General features: G+C 44.9%; 2 protein-coding genes across 2 annotated transcripts in view; one reads left to right on the top strand and one right to left on the bottom strand.

Annotated features, from left to right (window-relative positions):
• Positions 1-959: 959 nt before the first annotated feature.
• Positions 960-23,638, top strand: ptpn9b (protein tyrosine phosphatase non-receptor type 9b; the record flags this gene model as incomplete). The annotated part of the gene is made up of 13 exons (XM_079999813.1): positions 960-992; positions 3,023-3,166; positions 3,403-3,492; positions 4,087-4,211; positions 4,469-4,574; positions 5,499-5,609; positions 16,671-17,557; positions 17,720-17,816; positions 19,728-19,797; positions 20,096-20,174; positions 20,263-20,413; positions 21,164-21,371; positions 21,450-23,638. 13 exons carry the CDS (start codon positions 960-962, stop codon positions 21,671-21,673), a joined length of 2,325 nt encoding a protein of 774 aa, XP_079855939.1. The 3' UTR covers positions 21,674-23,638.
• A 1,264-nt stretch (positions 23,639-24,902) lies between these two features.
• adamtsl7 (ADAMTS-like 7) overlaps positions 24,903-27,412 on the bottom strand; it is a gene marked incomplete at its 5' end in the record, with an annotated part of 7,379 nt that continues 4,869 nt past the window's right edge. Inside the window, 6 exons of the mRNA XM_079999495.1 lie at positions 24,903-25,144; positions 25,248-25,398; positions 25,751-25,895; positions 26,611-26,790; positions 26,939-27,112; positions 27,344-27,412. The exon at positions 27,344-27,412 is cut by the window's right edge and continues 105 nt beyond it. Of these exons, the coding sequence (XP_079855621.1) occupies positions 25,108-25,144; positions 25,248-25,398; positions 25,751-25,895; positions 26,611-26,790; positions 26,939-27,112; positions 27,344-27,412 (756 nt within the window). The 3' untranslated portion in view covers positions 24,903-25,107. The remainder of the gene's footprint in view (positions 25,145-25,247; positions 25,399-25,750; positions 25,896-26,610; positions 26,791-26,938; positions 27,113-27,343) is intronic.

Genomic DNA, 27,412 nt, shown 5'->3' with positions numbered 1-27,412 from the left:
TGATAGCACACAATAAGTCCCTGGAAAAAGTACAAAAATAAAATAAAATAAAAAGTAGAAAATTCCTTTCTAATAGACCGACTAACTGACTCCTAAAACGTAATACAGTAAGTGGAATACTTATAGAATAAGATAAAAAATATATAGAATAAAATACAATAAAAATAAAATGTAATAGATAGAGGGAATATGCCTATGTATGTACAGATATGTGCATTTAAAGTGGCATGTGAATTAAAGTGGCATGTGAATGTGAATAGTGTGAGGTAGTGTTTGGGATAATACAGCACAGTATACAACAGTACGGCGCAGCAATACGGCATCAGGAACAACCCTGAACAGTGATACAGTATGCGGTACAGTATGCTACATACAGTACAGTAGGTAGTGGAGCCTAGTGCATGGCTCAGTTAGGACCCCTGGTGAGGTCAGCGTTGACAGTTCTGATGGCTTGAGGGAAGAAACTCCGTCTCAGTCTCAGTCTCTCTGTTCTCGAAAGCTGCGAAAATAAAACGTTTTCTTGTTGATTGACGATACCACTGCGTCTTGCACATATATTTGTATTAATAAACGGTTTGTGATGAAATTTGTTTTATTTTACGGTGATTTATTGGTGCTTTATTGATGGATAAACCTCGTTTAAAACGACACATTTGTATTAATATTAAAAAAAAAAAAAAGTAATTCCATTTTTATTTTTATGTATCATTATTATTATATAATGGCAGCAGTGGGAGGGGTTTGTTACTGTTTAATCGCCTCAGACTGGAGTATTATCACTGGATTCACTGTTTCCGACGAAGCCGCGCCCACGCACACGCACACGCGACGCGACGAAACGCCGCGCGACTTCTTGGAATTGCGCCGGGGGAGCGGGACTTCCGTTTCCGGTCCCTCGCCAGGGCGTGAACGAGCGGAGCGGGTGGGCGCGCCCGGTGCGACGCAGCGGAGGCTTCAAGATGGCGGAAGCCTTGACGACCCAGGAGGAGCTGGTGAGAGTTTCTCGTCCCGGCGCCGTCGCCGTCGCCGTCGCCGAGCGCCCGCCGCGCGTCGCGGAAGCGCGCGGCTCGCGTGCCGACGCCCGTTTATTTCGCGGGAGCGACGCCCGTCGGGTGTACAGCGAGCCGTTACCCCCCCCCCCCCCCCGTGCGTGGCTGACAGCGGTGCGCTCGCAACGCGGGGCAGCTCCGGGGTCTCAGCATAATGGCGTTTGCTGGGTTAGTGCGGCTGGCTTCTTGGCCTAACTTTGATTTCATCCAGCCGGACCGCACGCTTTGTCGGAGCCGTTTGTGCCGCGGTTGGCGACGGTTATTATCCCGGCGTCTTGTTCGCAGCCTCGTTGTAGCGCTTGGCGCTAATGCTAACAGCCGTTAGCTCGGCACCACATGTTAATCAGCTACTACATAGTGCTAGTTGGGCTGCCGCTCGGAGGAACTTGGCCCGGGAGCTGTCACAATCGTTACATAATCGACTCATCGCGATTGTTTGACCGGATCGCGTTCGTTTTGGGAGCTCGGTTGAATTTCGAACACGTGATTCACGTGTGCCCCCCCCCCAAATCACGTGTTAATATTAAAACGTCAACGTCGGAGATGTCGCAACGCACGGTTTGGTACTGGCTGAGCTTCCATCAGCTGGGATGAGGGGACCGCACCGAATTCATACGTACCAGCCTCCAATCTCAAAAGATGGCTCTTCTGCCATAGGTCGTTGTGACGTCGATTATTATGGCTCTATTTACACAGCGGCAAAAAAAAAAAGTTGATTCGACTGTTAATCGCAGTTATTTGCGTGACAATGAATTGTCAAACTGAAGTGTTCGGATCGTGACAGGCAGCTTCATGGCGGCCGTCTTACTGACGTTTGAACGCAACTCTTCCACGACCCCCGTCCCTTCTTCCTCGGATTCCACGTTTTGTCACGTTACAGGATCACATTTACAGCCGAGGATTCGCAGAAGCCTCTCCTCCCCTGGTTCCTAGAATTGTTCCAATCAGAGGTTGTTTATCGCGGCCGCGTACGTCTTCATATACAGGGACTTTGTCTCGGTGCTGGATGCCGTGTTGTTTGTTGTGCAGAGACTTGGCATTAAAGAAAGCCCGACGGTCTTTGAAAAAAAAACAAAAAAGAGAAGCGCCCAGTGTCATTCGGGGCCTCAGATGACAACTTGGCCGCAGGCGTGACCGCCAAGATTCAACACGGCCTGTACGCTCGTTGGAGATATCTGAACTGAAGTGGCACCTTTGGTACTAGGGTTTTTGTTGTCGCTTCTCCATGCTCGACGGCTTCTCCCGAGGCCCGTTTACCGGTTTCTGAGTCGTGATTTATTTATTAGTTTTGGTTTTTTATTGCGAATTCAACATCTTATCATGAAAATGCCTCTTTTCATCTCATAGTGATGCCTGAACTGCAAGTTAGTCGCCGGTTGAATAAAAATCGTACATTAGCCCGTATCTTTATATATCATTTGACTCTTTTGTCTTTGTCAAATGACATCTTTATAACAACTCCTTTAGGGCAGAAAGGATCCTTATGACTACAAGGATGTTAGACCTCATTTTATGATCGCGCCCAACACTATTTCTTTATTTTTGCTCATTGTTTTTGGTTAATGATTCAGTGTTGTGAAGCTGAGTTGCTGTTTCCTATTCTATCTTATTGGTCTCTGTCTATTTGACTTGACCTATGAGTCTGGTGTCTCCTAAAATCCACTACTTATTACACTTACTTATTTGCAGATTTATCTTGCAATTTTTACACTGTGTTGAGTGCTACAGAGTTGTAGGTTGACACATTTCGTTCAGTTTGCTCTTTATTTTCTTAATTCGCCTGTTGTCTTATCTCTTTACCTGATTGTGTATGTGTGTTTATTTCTCCAGCGTCAGTTCCTCTCGTTATCTCACATTGTTAGTTCCTATAGCTCTATTCTGGTTCCCATTTCTTCATTTCTCTGTTCTGCCCTACATTTGGTTGGCTTTCCTTCTTCCCTTCTCTCACTCATCTTTCTTTCTGTCTCTTCCAGGCGGTGGTGGAGTTCTTGAGTAAAGTGCGTAGCAGGGAACAGCCTCAGAGTGCTAGTCTTGTCTCTGAGCCCACAGCTGTCAAGTTCCTCATGGCCCGCAAGTTTGACGTCTCCAGAGCTATCAAACTCTTCCAGGCATACAAGGTACAGCATAGCAGCTCTGATCAGGAGTGACAGCCCTCGGAGCAAACTGTACTTTTGTCTTTTTTTTTTTTTTTTTTTTTCTTTTCTTTTTTTTCTCAAGAAAATGATATAGAAGTTGACTTTTTATTACCGAAAAATGCTTCTCAAAACTATCCCTACCAGAAAATTCCAGTGTCTCTCCCATATGTGAACATGGCAGCAACAACTTTTGCCTGTTATCATTTATGAAACTCCAGAACACAAGAATCAAAGAGGGCATCTTTAACATCAACCCTGACGAAGAGCCCCTCCGCTGTGAGCTGCTGAATGGCAAATTCACTGTCCTGGTGAGTATATACTCAAATGATCAGGTTAAAACTATTCCCCATTTCCTCAAAGAAAGAAATATGAAGCCCACAACATGACTTTTACAATAATGCTGTTTCCTTTTATTCAGGTATTCTTTTAACAGGGGATTTGAATATCACTTAAAGTGCAACTTTGCAAAACTCAATTCAATAGCTTAAGATAACAAAAATCTGCAAGTGCTTTATCATGTTTTGTCGTGTTGAAATTTCAAACAACTCCGCCCCCTCCAAACACTCATGTTGCATATATTCCATTCCACTGTGTTGCTTTTGCACTCAGTCTTAAAATAATTTCACACTGCAAACATGTCTCTCACTCGATGTTATTGCTGCTCCTGGTTGCCACGTGACCTCTCTTTACAGTACGTCACGCTATGTTGCTGCAACTTGCCACTTGTCGTTAATAGTCATTTATACAATGCAACGGCTACAATATAATAATGACCGATCCGATCATTTTGGCCAATATTGGACCAGATCCTGAATATTAGATTGGCACATCCCTCGCTAATAATAATAATAATAATAATAATAATGATCTGTGTATCACTGTACCTCCTATGTCTCCTCAAGCCTGGTCGTGATGCGAAAGGTGCCGCCCTCGCCCTCTTCACTGCTCGTCTCCATCGGCCGGATGTCACGACTCACAAAGCCGTCCTGCAGGCTATAATCTATCAGCTGGATAAAGCCATAGAGAGGTGTGGCATCCTGTCCTTATCCTGACTCTTTCTTCATCTATTTTTAACTTCTTTTCCTTTTGGCTGTTACTTTGTTCTTTTCTCTGGCCAAGTTTTTCTAGAGACCTTTTGCCCATTATTGCAGACTTCAATTTAATTTTGGATTGTTCCGTAACAAATCCTCACAATAATAGTCCGGATTTTCCAATGAGTGTCTGGCATCCAACTCTCCTTCAAAGATTAACGTGTCACTCTCTCTCTCTCTGTCATTTTCCCAGCGTTCAAACCCAAAGAGACGGTCTCATATTTATCTACGACATGACCAACTCATGCTATGGAAACTTTGACTACGAGCTCTGTGTCAAGATACTCGACTTGCTCAAGGTAATGATCACAAAAGCTTATTTAATTCGGCAGCTTTCTGAGAGCCTTAAACTTTCTTGCAACCTTGTTATCATTGGCTTTTCTTGAATGTGACAATGGGACTATTTGAAGTAGAAGTTGAGGAAAAGCAACTGAGAAATAGTGCAGATTACATCAAACCGTGTGAATGAATTAAGGGCTGTACCCGACTCAGAATTTTGCCAGTTGAATCGGAATCTGCTGTTCTATGCGAATATTAGACTATTCGTCAGCTGGGGGAGGGCAATGCATATGGAGTGAAGCCATGCGTAATGGGGACACTATATCTGTGACTCTCTCCCCAATCAGCCCCTCTCCATGCGTTACGCACAGAAAATAATCTTTACGTGTGGACGAGTTTTGCCCCATCCCCACACTGTTTTCAATTGTTTTATTTGGAGGAGCGGGGCTCTCTGTTTTGCAGAGAGCTGTGTTCGATTCACACATATAAAAATATATTTATTATTCCCTTTATTCATAATTTCTCATTGAATTGTTATCCCTGTGCATTTTTCAAGCTTCTATCTATGTTATCCTGTTATTGTAATAGACACTGACTGAAAGGGGGTGGTGGTGGGGGGGGGTGGACTGCTCGACTTGAAGAATCTCAGTCGACTGACGGGTTTCCGACTGATTCCACTTGTCAACTGTCAGGGGGCAGCCCTAGTGGAATCTCAACCAGCAAGAGAAAAGGATGTATAATATTGTAACCAATGCCATTCATGGAACGCTGATGACAATTGCAGGTCAGGGTGTAACAGAAGTTGGGTGCCAAAGTCATGGAAATTGTTTCAGTTTGGATTCATGAGCCTGGACACAACAGCGCAGAAACTCGATTTGGTACTTGATTATGGGAGCATTTATTATACTGGCAGTTTCAATTTGTGTGTTTTTCTTTGTCTCTAGGGGGCATTCCCGGCTCGTCTAAAATGCGTTTTCATTGTCTCGTCACCTCTCTGGTTCCGAGCTCCTTTCGCTGTTCTTCGCCTTTTTGTCCGCGAGAAACTGCGAGAGCGGGTATGTATGTCTTAAAACAGTCACTCGCAACCTTTTTGTATAAAAGACAACTTCAGCTTGATATGCATTAAGCCATTTGATAAGATTTAGTCTCTGGGACCCCAATCTGACACGGTTCCCACACTTCCTGGAATACCTGGAAAACAGTTGGCCAATCTTCCGGTGATGGAGAACACCTGGAAATTGAGAGGAAAAAGAAAAATGCCCTGGTAAATCTTGTAAAAAAAAAAAATAAAATAAAAAATGTATCCTATTTTCCTTTAGCTGAGAATGAACTACTAAGATATCTATCAGAGCCCCGCAAAATGGATAACATCTAAAAGGGCTAAGTCATGTTCAAGATCATATTAACGTTCAAATGGTAGTTTATGGTTTATTTTGAATAGGCTGCTCTCGGTTATGTTGTGGAAACGCTGTGAACACACCCCAAGTCGCGTCACATGGTAGCACATGCAGCTTGGATGACATTACAACTTAAGTGGCCGAAACTCTGAATAATGTAAGTTACATTATCCTTCAAATCGTCACTGCTGGCTGTTAATTGTGGTCATTATTAGGTTTTTGATTAACGTTGCTTTCTTCTCAACTTGTTTTAAATGGTTGAATAATGTTAAATTGGTTAGCATGTTTGATTCAGTTGCTAAAGTTGACATGCTTGCCAGCTTGTTTTGCCTGCAAAGGTTAAAGATTTGCGACTCAACTCTGGCTAGGAGCAATGGTTTCAAATGTGTGTTGGTATTGAGAAAGCTGGAAAATAATGAATAGGAAGCCGGTGTTAGTGGCAGTTAATAATCATAGCAAACTCAACTCTAACTTTGAATCGTACATTTTGGTACGTAAAGTTCAGTCTAGATTTGTCAGTAGGCAAAATTGTAGGCTACTATTTGTGTTATTGGTGTTCAGGCTATTCGGTTATTGGTGATCTGGCAGCAATGGTTAATATACACCGATAATCAACATTAAAACCACTGACAGGTGAATTGAATAACATTAATCATCTTGTTCCAATGGCACCTGTCAAGGGGTGGGATATATAAGGCAGCAAGTGAACAGTCAGTTCTTGAAGTTAATGTTTGGAAGCAGGAAAAATGGTCAAGTGTAAGGATCTGAGCGACTTTGACAAGTTCAAGAGATTATTTGTCACATACACATACGGTCGTACATATATGCAGTGAAATGTCATGACATCCGGTGATCACGCACAAGCTCTATAAGCTCGAAAAATACTCAAATGTGCGTAATCGACACGTGATGCTCGCGCAGGCAGCCGCAAGGGGCGGTGCCACAATCGCGATTCTGGGTTCTATAATAAGGGTAAACAAATCTGACAGATTGGTGGAGATATCATTACCAAGGTATCTAATATGCCTGTTGTGATAGTTAACCCTTGCATTATGTTTCGACGTTTAACCCATAAATACTGTTTCGGCCAAGTGGCCGGTGCTATAAAAGTCACTTCAAAATTGATATATGCATATTTAACCTCCTAACCTCCTAATTATCATCATATCACTGACTATCATTACAAACTTGACCAGATAATTCAGTTTTTCTGTCCACATAGGACATGTTTCCCTTGATATAACACCACTCGTTTTTTTTATTAGAAAGCACGCAATACAGGAAGTGAGCAAAGCTGCAGACAAGGGTCAGATTGTGATGGCTAGAGGACTGGGTGAGCATCTCCAAAATGACAGGTCTTGTGGGGTGTTCCTGGTATGCAGTGGTTAATACCTACCAAAAGTTGTCCAAGAAAGGATAACTGGTGAACCGGTGACAGGGTCATGGCCGCCCAAGGCTCAATGATGCTTGTGGGGAGCGAAGTCCAGCCCGTCTGGTCTGATCCCACAGAAAATCTACTGTAGCATAAATTGGTGAAAAAGTTAATGCTGCTATGAAAGGTGTCAAAACACGCAGTGCTTCGCAGCTTGCTGTGTATAGGGCTGCAGACTGGTAAGAGGGCGCATGCTGACCCCTGTCTACCGCCAAAAGCGCCTACAATAGGCACCAGTGTCAGAACTTCCATGGAGCAATGGAAGAAGGTGGCCTCGTCTGATGAATCATGTTTTCTTTTACATCATGTGGATGGCCGGGTGCCCTGTGTGTCTTTTACCTGAAGAAGAGATGGCACCAGGATGCACTATGGGAAGAAGGCAAGCCCGCGGAGGCAGTTTAATGCTCTGGGCAATGTTGTGCTGGGAAACTTTGGGTCCTGGCATTCATGTGGAAGTTACTTTGACACGTACCACCTACCTAATCATTGTTGCAGACCAAGTACACCCCTTCATGGCAACTGTATTCCCTGATAGCCGTGGCCTCTTTCAGCAGGATAATGCACCTGCCACACTGCAAAAATTGTTAAGGAATGGTTTGAGGAACATGACAAAGAGTTCAAGGTGTTGACTTGGCCTCCAAATGCCCCAGATCTCAATCCAATCCATCATCTGTGGGATGTGCTGGAACAACAACCCCGATGATGATCTTCAATCTCATATTAGATCTACAGTAATTTAAAAGTTTGTTTTGACTTTCGTAAGGCACAGGCACACATTGGGACACAGCACACAGATTTTGTTTCATTCAATTAACGTTGGAAAATATAATAAATGAAATAAATACTATCTACAATAAAAGTACTGTTTTTATTGGATTTTATTTTTATTCGTTATTTTTTTATTACCGCTGAGTGTACGTGGGATGGTCCCCACCCAGAGTGATGTGACTTGACTGGGCGGACTGTGCTCGGTCTGAGGGGCTCCCGAGGGAGCGTGCACTTATGTCACTGAAGGTTCTTATTGTGCAGGTTAGTCCCTGCCCTGGAATAGAAGCTCAAAGTCCCTCAAGAATGGTGTTCTAAGAACTATGAACGTTCCTAGTTCCTACGAGAGGAGAGGAACGAGAGGAACTGACACTGGAGAATTTTCAAAAGTCTTTTGATGTTGGTAATATGGGCATCGCAGCAATCGAGAGTCAGGCACGAGGGCAAGGCCAGATACTGGACAATTAAAGAACACATTTTCTGAGGGTGACACCTTCAAAAGACACAGGAGAGGGGGGAAAAAGCTGTCCAATAAACCAAGTGTTTCAAACAGCCACTGTACACAAGAAAAGTGTCAATCATGGAAACACAGCATTACAAGTAAACAGGGAAAAAGCTCAGGAGCACAAGGCAGCTCAGCATGTTTTTTCAAGCCAAGCCAGGCTTGAAACAACTACTCCTTCAACTCCAGCTCTGATACGTCAGTCATTGTTGGTCCGATATTCCCAGACAGCGAGATTGCCAAATGGGTTTCATGTTGTGCAACAAAATTGGCTTACCTTGTATGTTTTGGTCAACTGGAAGTTCCTGAGGACGTTCCAAGTGGACAAGAGCCAAATGGACCCAGATCAATCTGGGAAGTTGTGGTTTGCATGTTGTGCATGGAAGCTTTCAAAATGGAGAGAAAGAAACAGGTCGGAAGGTGGGAGATGTACTAAGAGCTATTTGGCAGTTGCTCCATGACTCACCAGCAAGGCAAAATGACTTCATTGAAGTAAACCAAAACAAGAAAAACATTTCCCCCTGAAGTTCTGTGTCCATCGATGAGTGGAAGACTTAGCAGTTGCTAAGCGGGCAATATAAGTGTGGCCAGCAGTGCAGAAGACATTGCAAAAAATGGTGCCTTTTTAAAAAAAATATATATATTTTTTTTAGCAAGGAGCTCCAGTCCACCCTGAGAAGCTTGCTGTCACACTTTATCAAAAGGGAAGAACTGGAGAAGATAAAGACACCTGTCCAGCTGCTAAAACTGGACCAACAAGACAAAGCAATCAATGTGCCACTCAAACAGCTGGACATGTGATTTGCCACAAAACAAGCTTTGGAGAAGGTATCTGAAAAGCTCCAGGAAAATCCAGTGAATATACAGGTGTTTAAGAAAGAATGGGCCTCCTTCCTTGATTTTGGTGCCCAGGTAACGGAAGGACACAACAGTTGTCTTGGGAGTTACTATGGTGAGGGGAGAGGGGGGCTGGGCCGGGTTTTTTTTTTTTTTGTTTTTGTTTTGGTTTTTTTCTTCTGGAAGTCCACCACCATCTCGACTGTCTTCAGAGCTTTGAGCTTAAGGTTGTTCTGGCTGTACCAGGAAGCCAGGTGGTCCACCTCCCATCTGTAGGCAGACTCGTCACCCTCAGCGATGAGTCTGAGGGTGATATTGTCTGCAAACTTCAGGAGTTTGAAAGATTGGTGTCTGGAGGTGCAGCCATTGGTGTACAGGGAGAAGAGTAGTGGGGAGGGGACACAGCCTTTGGGGGCACCGGTGCTCATGGTCCGGGTGTCAGACACGCTTCCCCAGCTTCACGTGTCGACTCCTGTCAGTGATCCACCTTCAGGTGGAGTTGAGTATGCTCAGCTGGAAGAGCTTGTCCTGGAGAAGAGCTGGGCTGATGGTATTGAATGCGGAGCTGAAGTCCACAAAGAGGATCCTGGCGTAGATGCCAGGAGAGTCCAGGTCATGGAGGATGAAGTGAAGAGCCATGTTTTCTGCGTCGTCTACAGACCTGTCGGCTCCGTAGGCAAACGTGACGTAGCACAAGGCGTCAAAAGTCTTCATCACTACACAGGTCAGACTGAGGGGTCTGTAGTCATTAAGACCTGTGATCCTTGGCTCTTTTGGGACAGGGATGGTGGTGGAGGCTTGAAGCAGGCTGGCACGCTGCAGGTGCTCCAGTGAGGTGTTAAAATGTCTGAACACCGGAGACAGTTGGTTTGCACTAGGGATGCAACTGTACAGTGGGCTCACAGTTCGGTATGTATCACAGTTTTGGGGCCACTGTAACTATTGTTTTAATACCTTTTATATTTAAGATTTTTTTTTTTGTTTTTTTAGATTTTCAAAGTTAAAAGATGTTAAATGTTTTTATAGTAGTCTGCCACAAATAACTAGTGTATTGCTCCATGTATGACTGAGGGGAGGGGGCAGGGGTTGAAGTTCATTGGTGGTGAGTTATAATTTGCTTAAGTTCATCTGATTGGAGGGGAGGTGTCCAGGATAGTGGATAATTAAGATAAACATTTTATTTATATAAAATGTATATCTCCCTACAGACGTGGAAAAATTTGTTGGTACCCTTCGACGAAAAAAGAACCCACAATTTTCTCTTAAATAACTTAACTCACAAAAGGAATGGGCATCCATCTTTGTTTATTCCATATTTAATAGGAATCAGACTTTGCTTTTGATTCAACAGCATTTTACATAATAAAACAAATGAAAATGGCATGGACAAAATTGATGGGACCCATAACCTTATATTTTGTTGCACAGCCTTTAGAGGCAACCACTGCAATCAAGCGATTTCTGTAGCTCTCAATGAGACTTCTGCACCTGTCAACAGGTAGTTTGCCCCACTCTTCGTGAGCAAACTGCTCCAGCTGTCTCAGGTTTGAAGGGTGCCTTCTCCAGACTGCATGTTTCAGCTCTTTCCTCCAGATGTCTCAGGTCTCATAGAAGGCCACTTCAGAGTAGTCCAGTGTTTTGTTCTTATCCATTCTTGGGTGCTTTTAGCTGTGTTTTGGGTCATTATCCTGTTGGAAGACCCATGACCTGAGACAGAGCTTTCTGACACCAGGCAGTACGTTTTGCTCCAGAATGCCTTGATAGTGAATAACGTGTGTGTGTGTGTGTGTGTGTGTGTGTGTGTGTGTGTGTGTGTGTGTGTGTGTGTGTGTGTGTGTGTGTGTGTGTGTGTGTGTGTGTGTGTGTGTGTGTGTGTGTGTGTGTGTGTGTGTGTGTGTGTGTGTGTGTGTGATGTTTCACAATAAATAAAAACAGTATTATAGTTAGTCATTTTTGTGTAGAACAGAAGATATTGAATAGGTATAAGATAGGACAGAAGGTATTGGAGGCAGATGATCCGCTGTGGCGACCCCTAACGGGAGCACCCAAAACAAGGTTTTTGTGTAGAACAGGTATAAATAGTATTTTTCACACATAATATTAGTTTAAAAAAAACTCAGACCAGTGCGCCTTCACTTTGTGAATCTGACGTGGCGGTGGGTGCGCTCCTTTTAGGCCAGGGCACTTCCAGGTGAGGGAGGAGCATAGACTTATCTAAATGGAAACATTTGCAGGTGGCAAATCTCCTGCCCATCTCAGCAACTTAAACACAACATAAAACTGTAAAACTTGACAACAACAACAAAAAATAAAGAACAGCTCGGCTTCATACAAAAGAGCCATTCAAAAGAACCGGCTCGTCATTTCTCTGTAGTTTCAGCTCGTGTTTCTATTGAAAAGGCTGTGTAGCAGCACACAGTTGAAGGGGGAGGGGGGGTAGATCTCTTGTGCAAAAATAGGGAAATGCTGCGCGGCTGACGTGGTTGTCGGTGGAGCTGCAACAGTGGATTTAATAGGAAGCGGCACTCACTGCTATTGAACCACATACTGCCCTTTGAAGAGCCTTTTAATGTCTCTCCTGAATAGAGAGAGAGAAGGTTGTGATGGGGGGAGAAGTGTGCTCAGGCTGGATTTTTAAGGGGAGAATGATGAAGCTCTGACTGTCCCCTTGTCTTTCAAATAGACAGTAAAGCTCATTCAGTTCATTCATTCATCTGCAAGATAAAGTCATTCAGGGAATGGGAACGTTTCAGTTTGTAGTTGATCTGCTTTCATGCTGAAGCAGTGTCGTTTCTGTTCCAACTTCTCAGAATACAGCCGTTTGGCTTCCCTCACTGCCCTGCCAAACATGTATTTTGCCACTTTAAAACCATCCCTGTCACCACGCTTGAATGCCTTCTCCTTTTTCAAACAAAACCATCTGAGTTTGGCTGTGAACCAAGGCTTGTCATGCTTATAACCCTGGTGGGTGATGGTAGACAGCTATACTCGCAGAAGTGTATGACGTCTAAACCACTGTATTCACACAGTACTGTCGGTGGCAGTACTAAACATCTCCCAGTCCGTGCAGTCCTGGCACTTACGCAGATCCTCCCCCCGCTGCTTCGCTGCTTTAGACAGTTTGACTTCCTGTCTGTATGCGGGATCAGGTGGACCAAGACGTGTTTGGAGTTTCCCAGCGCAGCACGGTAACGGCGTGATACGTGTTGTGTACAGTGGTGTAGTAGTGTTCTAGCATGTTCTCCTCTCTGGTGGGACAGTTAGTGTATTTCAGGAGTTTGTCTTAAATTCCTTTAAAGTCCCCGAGGACGATAACTAGGGAGTCCGGGTGCTTCCACTCCACATCCAGTATCTGATTGGCGTGCAGCCACTGCGCGTCCTTGCGCGTTGGCTTGCAGTGGAATGTAAACACAGACAAGAATGAAGGATGTTAACTTACAGGGGGAATAAAAGGGTTTACAGTTTATAATGAAAGATTCCAGACCAGGAGAACATGTCCGCAAAATCACTTTCCCGTCACTACACCAGCCATCATTCATGAAGAAACAGATCCCTCCATCTTTATTTTTGCATCAGCTCCGTGTCGCGGTCGGCTCGGAAAAGTTGGAAGCCGGGCAACTGCAGTACAGAATCCGGAATAGTCCCACACAGTCACGATTTCATGAAACAAAAAGAGGGTTGAGAAAAGTCTGTTCCTCACCACTATCAGCAGCTCATCCATCTTATTATATGTTGAGCGCAGATATTACCGGCAGTTCTGTGCGTAATCCCTACACATGAAGCGCACTAGCGTCCCCGAGCGCTTTCCTCTCCAGCGTCTGACCGCCGGGGCAAGGGCCACCTTTCATCACAAAGTCCAATAATTCCACGGAAGGAGCAGGAAAAGTTGAGAATAAGTCTTGAGTAGATTCCCTGATTGTTAAGGATCTCCTCTCTCGTGAAGACAATCCGTGTGCGGTCGCAAAAAACATTAACACAAAATAGAGGCCAAACAACGCACAGCAATTCACCCTGGCTGCCATTCATGGCGACATCTTGTAAGTCCTCTTCCGTACCCGGCAGTGTGGCACATGATCTCCTTTGACTATGGTAACAGAAGCTAAAAGTGCAATAGCAATATTTGATAAACAGGTTCTCAATGAGGGATGGTACACTGCCTCCGAATATGACAAAGTTCTTGCTCAATATGAAGCATTGTTATTGCATGTCAGTGAAAACCATAAGCAGAGTTCCAAGATTTTGCTTACAGCTGCAGGCTTGGTGAATTTCTTGGAAGATTTGTCAGTGTCAGACCAGAGTATGCAGCACTGTGGGACCTAATGAAAATTCTCACACTGTCTCATGGACGTGCTGCAGTAGAAAGAGGGTACTCTGTCAACAAGGATATGCTCATAGAAAACCTGAAAGAGAGGACTTGAGTAGCATTGTGCTTGGTCCAGGATGCAATGGCTGGGTATGCAGTAGATGAAGCCCTGCGAAAAGACCTCATTCAACGCTGCAAAGGAGCAAAGATGACAATGCAGAAAGATGTGGATAAAATGTCAGGGCAGAGAAAAAACAAATTCACAATTCTGTCAAATTCAAATGCCTAAACCAAAAGTGTTAGAGTAAAGAGAAGAGGTGGCAGCTCTAGCAAAACCTCTGGGGAAAACTTGCAGGAGAGTGTCAAGAGACTACACTAAACTCAGTGAGGACCATTTCCATTTGAATGTGACACAAATCAATGTTTGCGGCTGTTATTCAGTTCTAATTAGACCAATTTATATTAGGCTATGCACTGATCTTCCTGTTTTTTTGGGGGGGGTTTATGCCTCTGCGGCGGCGACAGCCGTGGCCGGAGGCATAATGTTTTTGGGTTGTCTGTATGTCCATACGTCCGTCCCATTCTTAAACTATATTTCTTGAGAAATTTCTTAAACGTCCACTTGGACTCAAGGATGAACTGTTTAGATTTTGGTGGTCCAAGGTCAGATCACTGACCTCACGTCCGTCACATTGTCGTGAACACGATATCTCAGGAACACCTGGAGGGAATTTCATTTCAATCTGGCACAAACGTCCATTAGGACTCGAGGATTAACTGATTGGAATTTTGGTGGTCAGGGTCACTGTGACCTCACAAACACTGGTTTGCCATATTCATATTTAATGAATTAATAATTATGACAACATTTCTTCTCACAAATCACACAAAAGGTCAACTTCACTGTGACATCATGCAAAAACACTTTTCTGGCCATTATTCAACACCATAACTCAAGAACAGAAGGGGAGATTGTGAGACACTGAATTTGTGACACTTATCTTGGGTGCCCATCTTAAAACTCTGATTGTATACATTAGGTCTTCTGTGCTGCCGGGTTGAAGATGTGTGTGACGCATCCACATTTTACAATTGGAATTTTTTATTTTTTGTTGCAGCAACATCATATTTTAAGCTTTGTCTACTGTCATCTTTACAACTTTGTGTTCTATCAGAATCAGCTTTATTGGCCAAGTATGTGAACTCATACAAGGAATTCCACAGTTTTCTGTTAAAGAGAACCTATTATGCCCCTTTATACACAAGTCAATATACACCGTTCAGCCACAATATTAAAACCACCTGCCTAATATTGTGTGGGCCCCCCTTGTGTCGCCAAAACCACCTGCCTGATATTGTGAAAGCCCCCCCCCCTTGTGTCGGCAAAACAGCTCTGACCCGTAGAGCCATGGACTCCACAAGACTTCTGAAGGTGTCCTCTCTGTTCTGTGGCACCGAGACATTAACAGCAGATCCTTTAAGTCCTGTACGTTGCGAGGTGGGGCCCCATGGATGGGGCTTGTTGTTTCAGCCCATCCCACAGATGCTCCATCGGATTGAGATCGGGGAAATTTGGTGGCCAAGTCAGCGGCGTGACGCAGGAGGTAGAGCAGGTCCTCCAGTAACTAGAGGGTTCCTGGTTCGATCCCCGGCTCTTCCCCGGCAGCATGCCAAAGTGTCCTTGCGCAAGATACTGAACCCCTAACTACTCTCGTTGAGCAGGTGTGCGCCTTGGTTGCCGCTGCCATCGATGCATGAATTTGTTTGTGAATGTGATGCACATATTGTGAAGCGATTTGAGTGGTCACAAGATTGGAAAAGCACTATATATGATGCAGTCCATTTACCATGACCTCTTTTTGTCATGTTCCTCAAACCATTCCTGAATAATTTTTGCAGTGTGGCAGGGTGCATTATCCTACTGAAGAGGCCCCTGCCCTCAGGGAATAGCCTTGCCATGAAAGGGTGTACTTGGTCCGCAGCAATGTTTAGGTAGGTAGTATGTGTTAAAGTAACATCCACATGAATGTCAGGACCCATGGTCTCCCAGCAGAGCATTGCCGACTTTTCTTCCCATGGTGCATCCTGGTGCCATCTCTTTCCAAGATAAACGACACACCCGGACATCCACATGATTTGAAAGACAACATGATTCATCAAACCAGGCCATCTTCTTCCATTGCTCCATGGTCCAGTTCTGGCGCTCATGTGCCCATTGTAGGTGCTTTTGGCGGTGGACAGGGGTCAGTCTGGGCACTCTGACCGGTGTACGGCTACACAGCAAGCTGTGATGCACTGTGTTCCGACACCTTAAGATCATCGCTAGCATTAACTTATTCAGCAATTTGTGCTACAGTAACTCTTCTGTGGGATCAAACCAGACTGGTAGCCTTCACTCCCCACACGCATCAATGAGCCATGAGCCTGCGCAGGTTTACTGGTTGTCCTTCCTTGGATCCCTTTGGTAGGTACTAACCACTGCATACCAGGAACACCCTACAAGACCTGTCATTTTGGAGATGCTTTGACCCAGTCGTCTAGCCATTACAAAATGGCCTTTATCAAATTTGCTCAGATCCTTACACTTGCCAGTTTTTCCTGCTTCCAGCACATCAAATTCAAATAGTAATTGCTCACTTTCCGCCTAATATATCCCACCCTGCCTTCCTCCCTAGCCACCTGTCAGGTACGGAGGGAGGGAGGGAGATAGATATTTTTTACATACCTACCTACTGAAGTTAATGATTCGTAGTACTTTCTCATATTTTTGCTTTAACAAATGAATGTTAGTGTTGTAATGATGGATTTGGCACATCATCTATGTAGGCCTGAGGGTCTCCGTGTCTCTCTAAAGTGTCCTCTCATGCCTCCGTCCACCAGGTGTGCACTGTAAAAGCCCACGAGTTGGCCAATCACATCCCAGTCTCGTCCCTGCCAGAACACCTGGGTGGGACATCCCAGTACAACCACGTGGCCTGGATCCAGTCCTGCGTTAACGTGCACTCAAACCCCGACCTGGGTGACGAAAACGTGCACGACTGTGTGGGAAGCCTGCTGCGCTCCTACAGCCTGGAGTGTAGTAACTCGAGCGCGGGCGCTACATTATCCCACACCCACATAAACGCACCCTTAGCCTCTGAGCTCACGGTGACAAACTCCAATTGCTACGGCGACAGCAACGCTAACCCGCACAACCACTGTGGCGGGTTCGAGGGCAGGACTCGAGGCCCCGGCCAGCACCAGCAGAGCCCGTGCTCCGCTCCCAACGGGCCGCAGGGGAACCACCAACACTGGAATGGGTCAGCGGTCAGCAACTCTAGTTCTAATGCTAACATGAATGGCCGCAACCACCAGCCCCCTCCCCAGTCCGACACACCCCCGGATACCCCGGCGCATCAGAAGGATGAGGGGGACGCTCCCATCGGCGACGCCACAGACTCCGCCGACCAATCTCAGAACAAGGACGCAGAGGACTTGGACGTTGACGAGGAGGAGGAAGAGGAGGAAGTAGAAGGTGTGCCCCCGCTGCCCCAGAAGGCTTTGCCGCGGCCGCCGCACCAGCTGTCCTCCCAGAGCCCGGCCCTCTCGTCGTCGTGGTATCCAGAGGAGGACGTCTATGTGGAGGTGTCCGTTCACATGCCTGAGCAAGGAGGCATGACAGTGCAGGATCTGGTGGAGCACGTGAAGAAGAGGAAGAAGAAGGGGATCTATCAGGAGTACGAGGAGATCCGCAAGGAGCCGCCAGCCGGAACCTTCGACTACTCAAAGTAAAGATGAACCAATTATATACCGTCCTATGTCTGTCACTTTTTTTCTTATCCATAATTTCATGTGTCCATTTAAAGGAATATGTTCGAGCACACAATCATCTGACTGATATTTGCCTTTTAATGTTTTCCCTGCAACTGTATGCGTATCCTTCTTCACAGGAAGCTTTCCAATCAGATAAAGAATAGGTACAGCGATGTCCTCTGCCTGGACCAATCACGAGTGCGGCTCTGCCAGCTCTGTGATGAAGAGGACGAGGTAATGACTCATGCCTTGTTCCTCTTCAAAGAATGTTGCAACGCATTCATCATTGCCATCCATTTAAGATGATATGACAACAGTATTGCCAGTTTTAAAAATGGAAGTTTATTATGACTTGTGTGTATATATACACTACCAGTCAAAAGTTTAAGGACACGCCCATTTTTCCAGTTTTTATTGAAATTCAAGCAGTTCAAGTACAGTGAATAACCTGAAATGGTATGAAGGTAAGCAGTAAACTGCCAGAGGTTTAAAAAAAAAAAAAAAAAAAAAAAAAAAAAAAAAGTTTAGGTTACCAAACACTGAAAGATAATGTAAATTTCTGAGTTGTAAAAAATGCCTTTTTCAGGGAACAAGTAATGGGTTAACAACTTACAACTGTTCTGCAGCAATGGAAGTAAATTAAGCTTTGAAAGTTGATGTAAACAATTCCTACAGGCATCCCAACTTTTGTTGATTACTTAAAAACACTATTTCTATATAAAAGCAGTGTTGGAACAGACTGTTATTACACCCTCGGAAGCATTATTTGGACAATGTCGCACGGCAGGAAGTAGTACATTGCGTTCATAATTCATCATAAAATGATTGGCGAAGACAGACAGACCATCATAACCCTTAAAAGTGTAGGTCTTTCCTTGAGAGAATTTGCAAAGAAAGCCAAGGTGTCAGTCAGTACAGTTTCCTACACCATCAAAAGGCACTTGGAAACTGGAGGAAACTCTTGACAGGAAGATGTCTGGCAGACCCAAAGCCATAACAGAATCAGAGGACAAGTTTCTGAGAGTGAACAGCTTGCGTGAGAGGCAGCTCACAGGACAACAGCTTCAAGCACAGCTCAACACTGCCCCAAGTAAGCAAGTCTCAGTTTCAACTGTGAAGAGACTTGGAGCTGCAGGTTTGACAGGTGGAGTGGCAGTAAGAAAACCACTGCTAAGACAGCAAAATAAGAAAGAGGCTTGTCTGAGGCATGAAGCACCGTCAGTCACTACCGAGGAGTGGAAGAAGGTCTTATGGACCGATGAATCTAAATTTTAAATCTCGGGTTCATCATGCAGGGTTTTTGTACGCCGTCGAGGCGAAAGGATGGTTCCTCTGTGTGACAACTGTCAAACATGGAGGACGAAGCGCTATGCTCTGAGGCACTTTTGCTTGATCCAGAGTCGTGGACTTGCACAGCTTTTACCACACCTTTTGACAGGACCATGCAATACCCGCTGGTCTATGCCTAGTTGGTCAGGGATTCATCCGACAGCAAGATAATGAACCAAAATCTACCTCCAGGCTATGTCAAAACTACCTTAGAAGAAAAGGACAAGACGGTAGGCTTCAAATCATGGAATGGCTAGCACAGTCTCCAGACTTAAACCCCATGGAACTGGTTTGGGATGAACTGGACAGAACGGTGAAAGCAAAGCAACCTACAAGTGCAACACATTCATGGGAACTTCTCCAACAGTGATGGGAAGAACTTTCCAAAACAATATTTGATTTCCATCGTAGAAAGAATGCCACGAGTGTTTGGTTGTTATATCTGCAAAAAGTGGCTACTTTGAGTCAAAACTTGATTATATTCTGTCGATTCCATCCAACTGTTTATTTGTTATATGCTTTAATTTCAGAGTACTTGATTATTGAGACATTAAACTGGGTACATTTCAATAAAAAATGGGAAAAATGGAGGTGTTGTAAAACTTTAACTGGTAGCGTACGTTATATATTTACTGTGTGCCGCAAATAAAATATCTGGCCATTAAGTTGGTCTTTAAATTTGTTGGTTACACAACATATGAAATGGACGATCAGTAGTGTTGCCCCAATGTGGGGTACTTAACCTAGCAGTCCAATAGGGGGCAGTAGAGCATCGCGGCATGCTGTTGGCTTCACCTCTCGTGATGCTTTCTGCAGACATCAGACTACATCAATGCCAGTTTTATGGACGGGTACAAGAGAAGCAACGCCTACATTGCAACTCAGGGTAAGCATCTGTCGTTGCTGATGACAGGCTATAGCCTCTCTAGTTATTTTATTTGACCTGCATGCCCTGTTAAATGTATTGCATTCCAGTCAGATTATCTTGATGAGAAAAATGCTTTCTATAAATGAGGGTTTTTTTTTTTTGTTTTTGTTTTTTTTGTAAATCTATTCTATGAATTGGTTAAAATTTGTTTTATTCTGCGATCAGTATGTTGTGAATTTTAAAGGGCGATTTAAACCTCGTTCTAACCCCATGTGCGGCCCCAAAATCCAAATGTTGGTTCTTGTGTTTCTGTAAGGTCCTTTGCCAAAGACATTCGGAGACTTCTGGCGCATGGTGTGGGAGCAGATGGTGCTGATCATAGTGATGACCACCAGGTGAGACTCCTCACACGTGCACAGAAGTCGTCAACTAAATGTGGCTTGTGGATGAAGTGAGTTGTATTTATTTCATTGTGTGTCCCAGGGTGGTGGAGCGTGGGCGTGTTAAGTGCGGCCAGTACTGGCCCCTCGAGGACGACAGGACCGAGCAGCACGGGTACTTCCTGGTCAGGAACATGCACATCCAGGTTTTCCAGGACTTCAAACTCTCTCATCTCGAACTCTACAACACACAGGTGAGTGCGTTGGAACAGATATCAACATAAAGACACGAGAGAAGATCTGTTATCGCGAGCGGATTCAAAATTGCTCAGTGATGGGAATTTTATTAATTACTTGGCTATGTTGTTTAACCATGACCATATTAACTTGTGTGTGTAACGATATATCTAAATTTATGTAATCACAGAAACATTATTGCACACACATAATGACGAACACAACCTCATATATCCTTGTAAATCTATGTAATCACATATCAGCCCACAATGTTAATTCAATTAGTTAATTCAATTAATTGCTCTTACTTTAACTCTAACACACAAAGAAAAGTCAAATGTCCTCAAATTGTTGGAAAAGTGTTAACATGACCCAAGGTAACACCAGCAACTTGCTTCAGCACTTAAAACACAACCACAGTGTGCGGTAAGCATTTCTTTAATTACAAGGGGAAAGAATCTTAGCTTTAATAGCTCACATAAAAAAAATAAAAAAAATCTTAACGGTAAATGGATGACACTATTAATTGGTAGGAAGCTGCGGTGGTTGTAACAGAGCAGTGTTTTTAAACAAGGGTTTAATGAAATGCGTAGATTATTGATGATTAGTGGCAAGTTAACAATCTCGATCTACACTATTTTATTTTATTACTTTCTTCAGACAACTGTGGGCATAGGACATACCAGACTGTGAACTCCCCTAGCGCCACCTTTTCACTTCTAAGTCGAGCTGGAGAGTCCTGACCTCGTTTTAATCCTCTCTCTCAGACCGGTGAGAAGCGCGAGGTGTCCCACTACCTCTACGTCAGCTGGCCTGACTTCGGCGTGCCCAAGTGTGCGTCTGCCATGTTAGATTTTCGTGAGCACGTGCTGCGGCAGCAGGAGGCGGCGGTGCGGAGCCTGGGCCCCAGTTGGACAGGGCCCCCAGGCGGCCCCCCGGTGGTCATCCATTGCAGTGCCGGTATCGGACGCACAGGTAGACACATCCTGTATACCTTTTAGTTTGTTTTGTTAACTTGAGAGAATTGAGCTCACACCATTTTACAAAACATAGGAACCTTCTGCACACTGGACATCTGCCTGGCTCGGCTGGAGGACATTGGCACGGTGGACGTGCGGCAGACGGTGCGGCGGATGCGCACACAGCGGGCCTTCAGCATCCAGACCTGGGATCAGTACTACTTCTGCTACACATCGGTCATCGAGTATGCCCAGCGCCACTGCAAACTGAGCCCAGTGCAGTGGTCCGACTCGGACCTGGAGACGGACAGTGAGTGAGGGAGGGAGGTAGGGTACACCCAGCCAGACGGACGTGGGAAATGCAGAAACGGAACGGAGTGGATATCGGCGTGCACTGTTGAGGAGCGCAACAGGACTCTGTGCGGAGTGACGGAGCGGCCATGTTGTTTTTGTTGCCTCGTTGTGTGGACTCAAAAAGTTCCTCTTCCTTCGCTGGTCGACCGACTGGTGAAAGAAACGCCAAGTGGCGAGAAAAACCCAGGGAGTGACGACTGAGCATCCTGCCAAATTCCAAGTCCCCGTCAACCCACGACCCAACCCTTGTTTTGTTTTTATTATTTATTTATTAAACTATTGGGGCCTGCCCTGAACCCGTCTTATTGACAAAAGTATCATCAGTTGTAGCATTTTTATACTGACTTGCACATGAGGGACAATAAACTTGAACATAGCCCCTAGAAACCCCTCCGAGCCCACATCTTCTCCCTCTCTTCTGGTTTTCCTTGTTTGTCCCCCTCTTTAGCCGAAAAATGCTCTGATTTGTCAAGTACACGCAGATGTGAAATCAGGGCCGAGGAGAGCTGGAACAAAACCTTTGCAAACAAGTGGCCGAGTGCGAGCGAAATTGTCCCAAAGGACGCTGGTTCTGCATTTCGGCCATGTTGTCCGTTTCTGGTTCGCCTCCATTTCTGTGATCCTGTCCTTTTTATTTCCCTCCTTTGGGGCGATTTCTATGTGTGTTACATCATGTATGTATGTAGACTAACCTTTTCAAAGCCAAAGTCTTCACCCTGAATGCTTGGATGTATTCCTTACTAAGATTATAAACTCAAGTCTGTGTATATTCTTGTAACATACATTTATATATTATTGTGCATAATGACAACCTTTTAAAGAACAAAAAAAAAAAAAAAGCTGTGTTTAATATAATTGACTGAACCATGAGAGGAGATATCTATGTTCTGGACCAGGACAGAAAAACAAATAGCTTGCAGTGATACAAATACTCTCATATTGTACAGTGTGGGAATAGTCATATTTAACATTATCTTAGCTGTTGCAGCATTCTGTTTGGATGTTGTCTAAATTGGCCTTAACTTCACTCGACTTCACTGCCTAGTCGTTCTCAGACCTAATCTTCCTCTCAAACACTGTCTCTGGTCTTGCTTTTCTTTTATTTTATTTTATTATTCTGTGATTTTATTTTATTTTTTTTTTTTTTTGTTTGTTTAAACTCCCTTGATGCCATAACATGTTGCATTGTTTGATCGCGGAGGCCCAAGCTGCCTCAGATGTTTTGTGCCTTCAAGTTTTCCTTAACGTGTTATCTTGCAGTCTGGATAATAGTGCGATTTGACCCGAACTAGCACACACTCATATTACACGCGGACTGTGTCTCACATACGTCACACATCCTGCCTCCAGGCTTGTATCCAGTGCACTTATCAGTTGTTACTTAGGTATCATGCACTATCCAAGGACTGAGGTGTGGTTTGAGACATGGCTCCCATTTTATCATTTGACCTCAGGGCATAATTCAATGAGTGTTTTTTTTTTTGTTTGTTTTTGTTGATTTTTTGTTGTTTTTTTGGCCTAGTGTCAAAGATGATTTCTGGGTTTGCCTCCGGTGATGTATCATTTTTGAAAACGATCAGTTTTATTTTATATTTTATACAGTATACTGTATTATATATCCTATTATATTTATGTCTTTGTAAAACTTCAACAGTATTGAATCCTGAATGTTGGTACGATGCTTAAAAGTAAACAGTTCTTATTTGATAAGCTACACAAATCAGACGGAGTGAAAAATATCTATTTTTTTGGTCGTTTACAAGGTAGTTTGGTGGATAATGTTACTTGCCGTTGTATTTTCAGAACTGACTTCTACAGTGATTGTTTGAATCGATGGTAATGAGTGTTAGAGAGCTTATTACAACACCTGCCGCACCCCAACCCATAACAATAACTCATCTTTCTATCTGGAACGCAATGCCAAGGACTAAGCAGAAACAGCTATCAGTTGATAGGGGGGGGGGGGGGGGGTTGCTATCTTTGTTGACAATAATCCAGGGGTTTAGTGTGAATGTTTTCTTTTTTTTTTTTTTTTTTGTTTGATTTAACTATTAGATGTTATGGAGATGGCGCCTGAAATGTTGTGGGGCGTCAGTGTCTGAGTGAGTTAATTAGGACATATATGGATGACGGGGAATGCGGACCCTGTATCCCCCCAACACACACACACACACACAAAATGCCAAAGGCCCAGGCTCGCCCTGAAGACTGTTCCTTCCCCAATTCACTTCCTCAGCCTACGAGCATGGACCTACCTATGCAGCTTCGCATCCACGGACACAGATTCATGCACCAGGAGAACGCGGTCTAGAGACGTTTGTCTAGAGAGATGGTGGGTCTGTGGAGGACGCCCGTCTCCATGCTATTTTTACAGTTGTTTCACGTACGGCAGAGAATGCTTTGAGTGTTTGTCATTGGGTTGTTCTTTTAATGTTTAAATTTGTGCTTTTAAGTTCTTGTGATTGAATAATGGCCTTTTACATGCTGTCAGCCTGACTGTCCCATTAAAGAAATGGTATTACTATCTTGAACGAGTAAATGGTAGCTGTGGTCCCTTCTTTGAGAACCGCCCACCCTCTTTACGGAGGTGAAATTAAAATGTTTGCTGATGGATTGGAGTGGTACATTCCTCTTAACACAAGTACGTCGGGAAACTACTGTATATTTGAGTGAGTGAAGAAGGTTGTCAAATTTTACTGCAGCTTTGAAACCTCCGTTTGACAACCACATGAGATCTTATGTTTTATAAATTCTGTTTGAACGCGAAACATGGTCAAGCTACGGTATCCTGCTAATTGAAACACGCTCAGTCATGCTTCTCCACGCTGAATCGACAGGACCGTGATTCATGGTGGGGTCAGGATTGGTGTAAAAACAAAATAGTTCTGCCTCCACTGCAGATGTCAAACAACCCAGCTCATATGCCATCAATAAGTACACCATAAAAACTTCAGCGGTACCTTCGGATTACAAAAGGCGCCAGTGTTCGTAGATAGTTCGTGAACTCCCGTATGTGTGTCAAGAGTGTAAAAATCCTAGTCAGGTGGAACGATGCTTTGAATTCCTGTGAGCCAGCTTTTAAAGAAAACACAACCTATGTTACATATACAAAGCACACAACCAAGCCTCTTTGATCTGTATGCCTTTATTAAGAATAAATATAGTAATTTACTCAGATAAAGTACACTGGCAAATGTGAGCTGTCTAGTTCGAGAAACTCGAGACGTGTATACCGAGGACGGAGGAAATAAGAACCTCATTCGATTCATATGCAGTTACTGAAATGTATATTGTTATGGAGTTTGTTGAGCATGCGCTGGTGGTCTTCTCAGTCGTGAGATGGAGATGGGCTGTCTTTCAGTTTGCTCTTCCTTTGGTCGGGGGGAAATCCTCAGCGGTCATTCATTCGGGCTGTGGTGAGTCCAGGGGCTTGTTCTAACAAAACTCCTCTGCTTATTAATCAGCGAAACTTTGAGAAACAGAGACCTTTGGAAACTTGCCCGTGTGCCCGTTTGTGGGGGAGGCGGTGCAGCCTCACCTGTAGAGGTGGTTCTTCAGGTAGGGGTCGGAGTAGGTCTTCGAGGCTCGGGTGCATGAAGCGCAGCAGGCCGTCCTGTAGTACGGGTAGACGCACAGCCGGGCCTGGACCACCACCGCACAGTTGTGATACTGGTCCTGACAGGAAGGGTCTGGAGAGACGACACAAAGAGGTGGAGTATAACTCTACGTTCTACACCACCAGTACTCCGCATATTTCAAGGAGTCGTCCGGGGATGCTACAGCTGTGGTGCTTTTTTTGTTCTTGATCCATGGTAATTTGCTAACGTCCCAATATTCCTTAAATGGCTCTCACAGTGTCTTTACGTGAGTGCTTATAGAATTGGAAGTAGTAGAGTGTTTGCGGACAAAGGGGGGGAAATTGAAATGTGCCTCGTCACATTTAGATCAATTTCCTCATGTTTTTATGTTGAACAAACCAGCCTACGTTCGACTCCCCGTGAGGGCCGCCAGGGGCCCGCACAGGCGTCTCAGCAGTCCTACCTGTCTCGGCGACGCAGGGCTCCGCGTTGCATTCCTCTCGGCTCTCGGGGGTCACACCGGGGTCGCAGCCGTCGCTCGGGACGATGTTGTCGGCAAGGCAACGCACCTCCCGCACGCGGTAGCCACCGTCGCAGGAACGTGAGCACTGGGTCGTGGAGGGAGCAAGTCGGGAGGGGAGGTAGTGAAAATGGGTCGACCTTGGTCCGCATGTTCATGCTGCGCTGTACTAACGTGTCTGGAAGAATGCATGCGGTGCATTCACCCATGCGGAGAAACAGACACATACTACACCCAAGGAGACCGTCCTTCTCTGTGGGCGTGTGTGTCTGACTTGTTAGGTGCATGTAGATTTGCGTAGTCAAGCGATACAACTAATACCTAAGGTGTGTGTTAATGCATACTGTGGAAGATTTTGACCCATTTTGTATCTATTTGACATTTTAAATGCTGCATAGGCCCTAAATATATATAAAAAACACCAGCTACTACTGTGCACCTTCATTTACAAGAAAAAAAAGGGTTTGGGGGAGTTGGCAAGGGCATTGTATTTTGGGATGAATGGAAGGGTAGGTGAGGTAAGAAGCTAGAGTGATTTAAAGGAGCTGCCGTGGCTCGTTCCGAAACAAGAGTGAAACCGGGACTTGGCTTTCACCCGCTGGCCGCAACTCAAAGAACATAAGGGGATGAAAAGCGACGCTGAGTTGGCGTTTTTTTTTTTTTTTTTTTAGAGAATGAAGTTGATTTAAAATAAGAGAGAGAGATCACAGACCAAAGCGAGGGAGTTCTGCAGAGCATGTTGGAAGGTTTGAAGTCGAGATATACCGTATACGAGAGAAAGAGCGGCGTGTTTGCGTACTCACCGCGCTCCAGTCCGTGACGTACCACTGCACGCCGCACATCCTGAGGTGGCAGGGCTGAGACAGGGTCGGCGGGAGCAAACGGGAGCATTTCATCTGGTCCACGATGTCCATCGTGCCGTTGGTGTTTAACAGGCAGACCACACTCCGGGTCTGCGTCCCATTCCCGCACTCTGCCGAACACTTCCAGACACACACACACACACACGCACACACACACACACACACACACCATCATCATCATCATCATCATCATCATCATCATTTGGAGTTGGACCTGTTGTAATAACGTGTGAACATGAACATGCGATTCGGCATGTGACGGTCATACCTGCCCCCAAGGTCCTGTATACCACTCTAGGCGTCCATGACACGGTCCAGAGTCACATGATGTCACCTCTGGCGGGCGGTTCCCCTCGCAGCTTTCCAACGGGAGTCTGGTCACATGGTCAATCAGACACACCGCCGCCCGGGTCCGGTGGCCCTCACCGCACTCAGCGGAACACTGAGAAGTACAAAGCACGGCAGAGTGTTGCGGCAACGCCAGCGAAAAAAAAAACCCAAACACATTAAGTCGGCCGACAGGAAAGCCAAAGACAACAGAGAGGATGTTTGAATACTGAGCAGGGAAACAAAATCTAATTACAGTCTCCATCTTATCTATAATCACAATCTGCCTACGCAGAGTTTATCATCTGTATGTCAGTAATTTATCATTCCCGATGTGCTGTCGTACCCGTTGGCTCCAGAGTGAGGTGAACCAGCTCCGTGCACAAGGTCCCATGTCACAGTTTTCCAGTGTGCC

The sequence above is a fragment of the Zeus faber genome, assembly GCF_960531495.2.
Source record: "Zeus faber genome assembly, chromosome: 4".
Lineage (NCBI taxonomy): Eukaryota > Metazoa > Chordata > Actinopteri > Zeiformes > Zeidae > Zeus > Zeus faber.
Note: the sequence above shows the minus strand (reverse complement) of the source record. Positions and strands in the feature narration are given on the sequence as shown.